The 10,627-nt window shown below is 44.2% G+C and overlaps 1 protein-coding gene across 3 annotated transcripts; it reads left to right on the top strand.

Annotated features, from left to right (window-relative positions):
• Positions 1–514: 514 nt before the first annotated feature.
• Positions 515–8,613, top strand: LOC115354537 (synapse differentiation-inducing gene protein 1-like). Of its 3 annotated transcripts, XM_030044935.1 has the most exons (5): positions 516–872; positions 955–1,054; positions 2,546–3,043; positions 6,777–6,914; positions 7,641–8,613. In XM_030044935.1, the coding sequence occupies exons 3-5, from the start codon at positions 2,618–2,620 to the stop codon at positions 7,797–7,799; spliced, it is 723 nt and encodes a 240-aa protein (XP_029900795.1). In that variant the 5' UTR covers positions 516–872; positions 955–1,054; positions 2,546–2,617; the 3' UTR covers positions 7,800–8,613. The 3 variants fall into 3 exon arrangements, with proteins under 3 accessions (XP_029900797.1, XP_029900795.1, XP_029900796.1); XM_030044937.1 differs by lacking the exon at positions 955–1,054 and having other exon boundaries at positions 515–872; positions 2,595–3,043; XM_030044936.1 differs by lacking the exon at positions 955–1,054.
• Positions 8,614–10,627: the final 2,014 nt, after the last annotated feature.

The following is a 10,627-nucleotide window of genomic DNA, read 5'->3' as shown; positions in this document are numbered from 1 at the left end:
TAAATTAAAAAAAAAAAAAAAAAAAATGCAATATATCTTTAGAGTTGCTATGTCAGCTACTTAATGTGTGTTATCCTTTACTCTAGAAGTCACCGAGTGGGTGTTTTCAGTGGGCGAGAATAGCCAAACACACAGGCCACTTAAAGAAAGCTTCCACTTAGAAGTTTTACAAGTAATCCGAGTGGCGCAGTGAATCATTTCAGGACACTATCTTCTGCCAAAGGATATTTATGGCTGCTTTCCTCCGTAGCTGAAGAATAACACATGCTCAGCCTAAAACAGAGTTGTTCTTTTGGGTGGCTGTTTGACGTGCTGAGAGCAGCTAACCGATTTTTTTTTTTTTTTTTTTTTTTTTGCAAAAGGACTCACTGCTTATGCAACGAGGCAAAATTACACACAGCGGGAGGGAGGAGAGGGGAATAGGAGGGGGGGGCGTAAAATCCCAGACAGCCACATTGGCCACCGGGATGGAGGAAGACGCCCAGGCAAGGTAACAGAGTTTGGAAATGTCAAATCCGTGGTCGGTAATAGAGTTTGCAGCGCGCCTCGCACAGCCAATCACTTGGCTAGACTCAGGTCAGCCTTTTTGCCGGAGTTTGGAGCCTGAGCTCAGAGCGATTTTGTGCGTAAAATCTACCTGTCAGACTCCGGCTTGTGCGCGCTGCAGTGTCATGCCAGGCGGAACGCGCAGAGGAAGCTCTGTTCTCTCACACACGGAATAACTTCCCGATGCTGATTAAAATCGCACTGGCAATTTCCCAAATAACTGATAATGTGAAGTAGAGAGGTGGGTTCGTCCGTCTCCATCGACTTTAGCTGCAAGCGCCGAGGGATGATGCTGAATAAGTCTGCGGGAGAATCTTGCACTACAGGTATGATTCACAACTGATCGTCCGAGCTGTGTTTACCATGTCCATACAAGTTATACATTATGGAATATTCTCATTATGCCAGCTTTTAGAGGCCAGGAATGCCATCTACTTCCTAGAGACGGTGCTTAATGTATCTATATGACAGAAGAAGTGAAAAATCATCATCGAGATTGCGCTTACATGTAAGTAATTTTTTTTGGAAAATAATCATGTGTAATGTAAAGTAAAAATATAGTGGTATCCAGACAAGAAAGACGATATATCGAGAGAGGGAGAGGGGAAAAAGTCAGCCAGTGGAGAGGGTTCACAATCATTAATAATTGTAGAGTCTAACCACACACCCACTCATGCATAAGTGCATATCTTGGTGTGTCAGATGAATTATTTGTGGGTATGATGTGGGTTTTGTTGCCGGGTGTTCTGTGTTATGGAATTCCCTGTTATCTGGAGAGAGACTTTTCTCTCCAAGCGTTTGAGAATGGAGACAGCAAGACAATAAAAAAGAGAACCCCATAGGAGACAGTGGGTTTGACCTGTGTGCAGGCTCCTGCTTCAGGCACCCGACCTCTATTTATCAAGCGTCTCAGTGCAGATCAGGGACTTACACCCATTTTGTCTGGATGAACATTTGTTCTAGGGTCAAAGAGGCCAGATGTCTCATGTTGTCTCTGTGAAGCCGGGCAATAATGTACATATATACCCAAATCTGGCTCAGTGCAACTCAGTAACCATTTTAGCCCTGCCACACAATGGATTTTTTTTATGTGCTGGTGGAAAATCACTTAATGGTGTGGTGTATTTCTCCCCTGTGGCACATTTCTCACCAGTCGAGCATTCAACACAAAATCATGAAATGACTCTGGTGTGACTTGCTGCTTTCCAAAATGCAGTGCAGCTGCATCAGTGGCTCTGATCTTCGTTCATCATTAGGCATGGGATGAAAGATTCATTTGATGGACACGGTCCTCTTGCTGGCTTCCAGACTGACCATGTGCTCCGGATGGCTACTTCGAATGTGTATGCAAATGTGCTTGTTTCGTGGCAAGAGAAAGCATTTGCCTACCGGACTCTGTACCTGTTTGAAACACATTGGAGGACTTGTTGCCTTAGTGACGGCCTCTCTTGATAGTCTTGCTGTGTTTATTAATGTTTAGTCCACCGTCTCACACTTTAATAACATGACTAAAGCTTATTCATCATATGTTAGGCTTTTTTTCCAATTTAAAAACACTCAAGTGACGACATGGAGGCCTGCTCATATCTGAAGTAATTAGTATGCACTGCAAAACGCAGCAACATCTGCCGCTTTTTCACTCGGTTTGAATAAAGGCAGTTTTGATACATTGAAGATAGCCTTTTTTCTCCATGTTTATATAAATCCAGGGGTGTGAGATGCAACAGTCGAACATACAGCAGATGGCGATTTGGAGGCTCAGAGTGGTGAAGGCTTGTGAGGGGAATGCTGATAGCCAGGCAGGATGAATTGTTCCCCAGGCTGAATCCTTGTCCTGCTCCATTGGATAGTGTGTAATTACTAAAATCCGTTTTGGATCAGACTGGTTCACACAGTATCTGTTGTGCATCCAGATTTAGTCTTCCAACAAAAAAAGTAGCTGCCTGTCGCTCCACTGTTCCCAGCTTTTATTATAACTCTTTTTGGCATGTTCTTCCAGCTGCCAGATTTCCATATCTTTCTGGACTCTATCCTCTCTGATCTGCCAGACGTTTGAACCTGCCCGCCCACCATGGAGAGCCTGAGCGAGCTGCAGAACCCTCTGCTAGAGAAGACCAGCAGACATGTGGTCCACAATGACTACCAGGGCTACCAGTGCGACTACCCGAGCCACCCTTACCATGACAGCTTGATCGGCTACTTCTACACCGGAACCAATGGCAAGAATAAGACTCAGCAGTACCTGGATGCCACCTCCCTGCACCTGGCAGTGGAGGCCTTCTACAGACCCAACTTTATCCTGTACAAGGACGATATCAGTCTTCACAGCAAGGACTCCAAGAGCGAGAGCTTTGAGACAACCTTCACAGAGAGTAAGGACGCTGTGTTGGATGGAGTTTCTGCAGACCACATCCTGGATAACATTCAAGGAGAGAAGGATGTGAAGATCCAGACGGTGTCCTACGAGGTGGAGGAGGAGCAGGGTCATGAGTATGAGGTCAGACGTCACATAGAGCAAGGAATGAACCCAATGAGAATCTGTTTGTTTTTTTTTGCATGTGTGCCTGCTAGGTCTATCTATGAATCTATCTATCTATCTATCTATCTATCTATCTATCTATCTATCTATCTATCTTACTTGCAATATGGAGAGAATCTTGCTAAAGAGCTAATTTGTGCAAGTGGAAGCCATTTGGCAATGTTGACAGGCTAATTAGAATATCAAGACTATCTCAAATTAAAAGGATTTCAACATTTATTCATAACTGTCAGGGCCATCTTTCCACAGAATGTGAGTCATGGTGCGTAGTGACATTCATTATTTCATTTGCTGTCCTAATAGACTGTCAGCGTGATTCATGCTCATTTTTCTATTTGTTCTCTAAATGGTCAATTTTCCATGGCCTTTCAAATCCAGCGGAGGGTAATTGCACTCTTTTTTGTTTTATAATTGTATTGGAAAAAATGATGCATCTGATTGCGTCTGCCCAGGCTATTGTTACATTAAGGCTATGATTACACTCTCCAAAGGAAACTGTGACAGGCGACAGAGCAAAATCTTTTCAGAAGTAGCAAGAATCTAATTTCACCCAGGGAAGATTGTGAAATACCCAGAGCTCAGGGCTGGCAGGGGAAGAAGTATAGCTTCCTAACTGGGCTGATGATCATGCCAGCTCCTGTCAGTTGGAGGCCTGGCAGATGGATAGAGACATGGCAGTGAGTGTCATTAATGCCTTAAGTAATGCCATCCTTTGAGGGTATTAAGCGGGGGACTCCGCTGATGCATGGCCCTCGGAGCAGGTGAGCCGAGAGCTAAAGTTATTCCATGTCAATTCACCGAGCAAATGAATCTGATGAACACTGCTCAGATGAAAGTTGGGTTTCCAGTTGGAATATGAGAGACTTTTTGCTCAGCAGCTGCGTTTCTTGGCTTTCCATCTTGTGTGGGCACGTGTTTGAAGACTCACACACACACACACACACACACACACACACACACACACACACACACACACACACACACACACACACACACACATTTAGATAGATCATTTCAGTGGAAAAAGTGATTGCAAGGCATCGATAAAATATATGCCAGGCATGTGCTAATGTACAGCAGCTTTACACAAATAACAGATCAGAGATTTAGGGTAGGTATACCTAAGGCTGCACAATGTGAACATGATCACAGTATCTATCATTCAATACCTTGATGTTGCTATGAAGATTTTGTAGGATGCTTTCATAAGATATTTACACACAAAGAGATTTTTGGTAAACAATCTTTAGCAATGTGGATATGATAACCAGGCAGGTAGGGACAAATAACAGTCTAATAAGTTCAGAAAATTATATCTTTTTATGGTAATGCAGCCATTAAAAAATTCCAGTATTACCATGTTCAGTCTCCAAGATGATAGTCAATTTCATTTCTTGATGCTGATATAATATCGCAATGTCTCTCAGCCCTGCTTTTACTGACACAGACTGAACATGAGAAGGTCAGAAAGGAGGAGCTGGACTACCAGGTGCAGATCCTAAAGTCTGGATAGTCTGCATGGCATGTGGCTGTTGTTTTTACACATTTTTCCCCTCAAAATACCCCAGGTTCCACAAACGGTCTTTGTCAGCAGGCTGTGACAGACAGTAAGGATATTGCTGTTAATGAGACGGGAGAGCGATTCGGCTCTGATGTGGTTGTGAGTGAAGGATGCCAGAGTGATGCCACCACTCTCTGCTAACAGGGTCCAGGGTCGCTGTGTGCCCCGACAATGAGCACGCTGTCCCCAGCTGACTTTAACAAGGCCTCTGGGACAGCTGTTAGAGGATAGTTAAAGGCACTTTGCCATGGTGAAATTCCACCAGTAACACTGGCCTCAAAACAGAGCGGGCGTCTGTCTGGAGCAGGACGGGCAGACTGTCGGTACATCCGAGTGCACCAGTCGCTCAGAGTCGTTACCAGGTCACAGAGATAAAAGGATATTACTGCTGTTTGTGCTTAGCAGTTTATTCATGCGATGTCAGATTATATGGTTATGACCAGCTGCTGTTTTGATGGATCACACCCGGTGGTCCAGGTGGACAGTGTTCATAAAGCAGATAACAGGGAGCGCCATAATCTTTCCCTGGCAAAGGTAACCTGTTGAGAGACGGCTGGATAGAGCAGTGCTCTCACTCCCGTTTTTCCAACATCTAAGCAAAGTTTCTTCACAGGAGCACCCCTAAAATAAAACAGATGATAATTACATCAGATCCTGTGGTTTGGTAAATGCAGATTAGACTGAGACCTTGCGCTAAAAGAGGCTCCATCAAAGGATTATGTACAATACTTTGGAAAAATAGGTCTTCACTACATGAGTTATTGGTCTATGCCTATAGTCTCATTTGTACATAGTTTTGTGCTTATTTTCTGTGTTCCTTTTCTTCTTTGCCCTCTTCCCTGACTATTTTAATCAGGTTTAGACCAGCTTATTTATGTTCTGCCTTACATATCGATTTCTATTTTGTTTCTTCCTTTAAGTCCCATCTCGGTTGATCACTGCAGGCTACAGGACCAACAAATGAATCCGGCTCGTTATGGGAGCTATTTATTTAGACAAACATCCTCTCTGTCTCCGGGAGAACTGAGAGAGGCAAGGCCATTTCCTCTTAAAGGTCACCCGGCCACATTGCCATCTTTGCCTTGAGCGAGCCGTGCCAGCGTAGCCCAAGAAGTGGCATTCGATTCTGTGATTCATTAGCCCACTCAGCCCCCGTGGGCCTCGGTTGAGTGTGGAGGCGCCGAATGGGGAGCGATCAGACGAGCCTGTTGAGGGCTCACAGCCTCTCAAGATGCCGGGTGTATTTAGGAGAGCAATGGGAGAGGCGGGGGAGGTCCCTCACGCTGTAGAAGCAATTTAGCACATAAACGACACTGTCTTCTCGCTGTTTCCCCTGTCACCTCACAATGATGGAACAATCCGTTAATCCTGTGTTATCTGTCAGGCCGCTCATGGGTGTTGACAGAGGTACCAAATCCTCTCTGGCTGGTTAAGCACATCCTGTCCTGGATGGTAGAGGAACAAGGGCAGATAGGCCTGAGGGGCACGAGCTGTCAAGCCACCCCACCATGGAGATACCCAAAGCACACCAGACCGACTACACAACTCCTGTACTCCTTTATTATTTAAGCATCAAGTTCAGCGCTCACCTTTTGTCTGATTCTGTGAGATGGAATCAGGGTGATATGGTTTGCCGCACTCAAAGTCTCACGCAATATATTTCCAGCATGCAAAACGTGGTATGTTTACTCTAAATAGCCTTCAGTGAGAGCCACACTGCAAAAAATCTCCATCTCAGCAAGTCATTCAGGCTCATATTCAGTGTTAAAATCTTTATTTTTTGAAGCAAGTGAAAAAAATCTGCCAGTGGGATGAGATAATCCCACATGTTTCCAATGCTAATTGAATTGTTTTGTAGAATTTTCTTTAGTCAAATGCTATTTTCTTGTATTAGTGGGCTGATTTGCCTTGTTTCAACATATTTATACTCCCAGAAAAACACTGAACCTAGAGGAATTGTCTCACCCCACTGGTATTTTTTTTCTTTTGTTTTAAGTAAAACAAGATTTTAACACCAAATATGAGACCAAATGATTTGCTAAGATGGAGGGTTTTTTTTGCCGTGTGTGTAGTAGTGCACCATCCATGTCTTCTCTGACCTTCTCTTTTCTTTATAAACCTGTCTCCCAGACTGACAGCTCCAGTGACAGTGAGAGTGAGGACAACTTCATCGTGCTGCCCCCGAGGGACCACCTGGGCCTGGCCATCTTCTCCATGCTCTGCTGCTTCTGGCCCTTGGGCATTGTTGCCTTTTACTACTCTCACAAGGTAAAGGCCCAGAGACCTCAAGCCTGTTATGAACTCTGATTACACAGCATATTATTTAAGGTCAGTGAGCACAAGTGCTCTGACAAGTACTACCAGAGCCCATTTTCCACACCTGTGACCCCTCCACAGTGGTTTCAGATGACTGACTGCATAAACTCAGCAGGTTCAGCCCTCTCGTGAGTCTCTTCAGGAAACCATTAACATTGACATTTTATAGTACAATGTAATCGTTTTCTATACGGGAAATACATTACAATTACATTACTCCATTCATGCGTGATGACTGAGTTGTTGCATCCATGGTTGCGTCCTGTAATAATTGTAATAATACATCAAGGTTGCCTACCCTCAGTGTCTTGTTCAGCTGAAAACCACAAGGCTTAAACCATGAACCCTTGAACAAAGCACAGTGCACAGAGCGCATCGTTCTGGTTTTGCAACATGTCCCAAAATAATTGCAGAGACAATTATACTGAAAGAGACTATAATATGTCAGAGGAATAAATAGATTAAAGGGCAGCCTCATTTTTTAGAAGAAACCGAAAACACCCAAACAACACATTTGTCACTGTCAAAGGAATAATGACCTAATTGCCATGGTAACTAATGGCTCCCTGAGAGCATTTCTTGTTTTCTCTCTTTTAACTGTGGCTTAACACCTACTCATACACACTCGGTGCTGATGAGTAACGCTGGCTCATTTCGCTCTCTGCTTTGTTTTGTCAGACCGGCAAGGCCATCGCTAAGGGAGACTTCTCCAGAGCGGGCATGAGCTCCAGGAGAGCCCTTTTCCTGGCTGCTCTTTCCATCACCATCGGAACAGGGATGTATGTGGGGGTGGTTGTGGCTCTCATAGCCTACCTGTCCAAGCCCGGACACGTATAGCATTTGCTGGGTGGGGGGAGAGCGAGTGAGAGTGGGTAGAGAGAGTGAGAGAATAAGAGAGGGAGCGAGAGAGCGTGTGAGAAAGAGAGAAAATTTGGATAGATCCCTTCACTTAAGCCACCCTAAAGGCATGTTCCCTTTCGCCTGTGCTGTTGCCTGGATGTCTGGGAAGCGGAGCAGCTATGTGGAGAGAAAAGACTAAACACAGAAAGAAAGAAGAGATAAACAAGGCGCGTCTGCGGATGGAGTATTACTTGGACTGCATACTTATTGATGTGCATCAAATCGTTATTTCAGGGACGCAGCACTCCCATCAAGATATTCCATCACAACTAAAGCAAAAGGACAGGGGGAAATATTGGAAAAGAGAGACGACTCCACCACAAAGACTGTGTTGTACTTACAAGTTAGACAAAAAAAAACTGATCTCATAGCAGTAACAAAACTACCTACCTTTTACCACTTGACATTATCCTCTGTTGTTTTCATGTCACCTCTGTATGTATTCTCTGTCAATACTATTGCAGATAGTGTAGTGTTTACGCTGTAAATGAGATCCAAGCGGGGGAAAAAAAAAAATCCTTTGAGTGTCTACATGATTGTTTATTCAAGAAAAATCCCAGAAATTGAACAGGTCAGTAAACAGAATAAAGAAAAGGAGGGAGCAGTGGGCTGTTAATGGAAAAAGAACAAAGGCAATTGTCAGAGAGTGTACGCAAAGCTGCTGAGCAGTGGTCAAGAGGTTAATTTGTGTTTCTTGTGTACTGTAAATTTCATCAATAAATACATTTGGCATGAATAATGAGCCATCCTATCCCATCTCTCCCTATTATTCAGCGCCTCTTTGAGAAGAGAGACCCGGAGACATTGATGAGCTGCGCACAGACGGCCGATGCAAAGTATTGTTTGCTGCTCTTAGTTATATTGACTGTTTGCTATTGTAGACACAGGCTCCTGCTGTAACTGGCACCGCTTGCTCTCCCCTCTATCTTTTGCATCACTCACTGTCTTGCCTTGAGGTGACTTTCGCTGCCAGAGCACTGAAAGCGACAGGAACAATGCCTACTCTGTGAAGTCAGGATGTCAGGGCAAAATTTGAGTTATTCTCCTCCAGGACTTGGAAGGGCCATTACGCCCGTCCCAAACTCTTTCACTACCTGCCATCTCATCAGCATATTTGCCTCCAAAGCCAGAATGGCCCGAAACCAGTCAAACTTTCCTACCAAGTACCACAGGGGTTTGAACCGTGTGTGCATTCCTTTGATCACACACTGAGCTGGACTCACATAGAAAAGCCTGACTATTATATGGAAATATAGCTCGTCATTCACTGTACCAGTATAAATGGAGCAGTTGTCGATGGGAGCAAGTTTCACAGGAGGGCCGATGCAGCCTGACCTCCCTGTGCAGCTTCTCACCGAGTACATCAAATTTCTAATGCATGAAATGGTTCAGTGGGGGAGTCGGGGGCCAAAGTGCCGCTCTCATCAATGGCAGCTGTATGGGGTGCTGAAGTGGGTTCACTCTGAGAGTGAGTGCAGTGCTGCATGTGTTTTTCTCTCCCTCAGTAGATGGGAAGCTTCACCCACGCTCGCTCACTCACTCACACCATCCACAGCTCAGACCACCAGAAGCAAACTGGTTTTATTAGTCATCCACCCACATGTGAATAAAAACTTTCCAAGGGGCTGCAGGTTGAATCTGAACCTCTGCAAATATTTCATTACATTGCTTAATACTTTTATAGAGTGTGTGTGTGTGTGTGTGTGTGTGTGTGTGTGTGTGTTTGTATGTGCAGTACAAGCCAAGGCTTACTTCACTGAGAGGAATGTGATGTCCCTACTGTGATTCTAAATATAAGTCCGTCATCTAAAAATAACCAAAAGCTTGGCTGTTTTTGCCAAGTTTGACAAAGTCACACGCCACCCTGTCACATTAAGCAAATGACCAAGAGCAAAATGAATGGCTCTTTCATGCTCACAAATGAAGTGAAAACACATTTCAGGAGCAAAACAGTGATGAATGGGCTGAGACCAAATGGATAAGAAACTCAAAAGGAAGTGGAAAGACAAAAAGACATTAGAGTGGAGTGCTACATTAATAAGGCGCGCGTTGCACTTGACTGTTCATGCGACTGTGAGGCATTTTCAGATTCTTATCGCCGCTTTGATGAAATACCTGTCAACAGTGCCCGCACATGGACAACAGCTGCATATAAACAATGTCTTCAGTTTGTTCTGTCCCTGAGCGAGAGAAGATTCATTTCAGCTGGTTGCGATATCTAAAAGAGCTGCACAGATAGAATCCCTACACCTCCGAGCAGCTTTTTCCTCACTGAGAAATCTTGGAGAAATGTCTGAAAATCACCTGGTCAGTTATTGCATTTGCAGAATGCATTTTGCAAGCAACAAATTAAAAAGGAGAAAAGTGTGATGCATTTTCAATTTGCCACCTAAAATCATAATGGGAGGATGTGAATGAGGAGCATGTAAATATCCATCTGTTGCTAAAGAGTGATTACCTTCTGAAAGCGAAAAAACCCTCAGCTAGATATTTTGTGGAACATCATAAATCAGAGCCACAAAGATCATTTGCTAGATGACAGATAGCGGCATGCTCTTTGATGTTCATCCGGAGACCATTTTCTATGCAGGCGGGTAAATTTAATGTATATTTCATTATTCTGGGGACACTTTCTAGGTCAGTAACAGCAGTGACAAATCTGGCAATGGATCGCACTAAACGTACGCCCTGTGTCCTCTGGTACTTCAACAGGTTACATGCAGACACTGCTTACCCTCCATTCAGATTCCTTTGCATTGTTTACC

This window comes from Myripristis murdjan, chromosome 22, assembly GCF_902150065.1.
Source record: "Myripristis murdjan chromosome 22, fMyrMur1.1, whole genome shotgun sequence".
Taxonomy (NCBI): Eukaryota; Metazoa; Chordata; class Actinopteri; order Holocentriformes; family Holocentridae; genus Myripristis; species Myripristis murdjan.
Note: the sequence above shows the minus strand (reverse complement) of the source record. Positions and strands in the feature narration are given on the sequence as shown.

What these genes read in the sequence shown, in the direction of transcription:
- LOC115354537 (XM_030044937.1), top strand. Translation starts at nt 2,618, where the DNA reads ATGGAGAGCCTGAGCGAGCTGCAGAACCCTCTGCTAGAGAAGACCAGC. An exon ending in AGCAGGGTCATGAGTATGAG is followed by an intron (nt 3,044 to 6,776) that starts GTCAGACGTCAC and finishes CCTGTCTCCCAG; the next exon opens with ACTGACAGCTCCAGTGACAG. An exon ending in CCTTTTACTACTCTCACAAG is followed by an intron (nt 6,915 to 7,640) that starts GTAAAGGCCCAG and finishes TTGTTTTGTCAG; the next exon opens with ACCGGCAAGGCCATCGCTAA.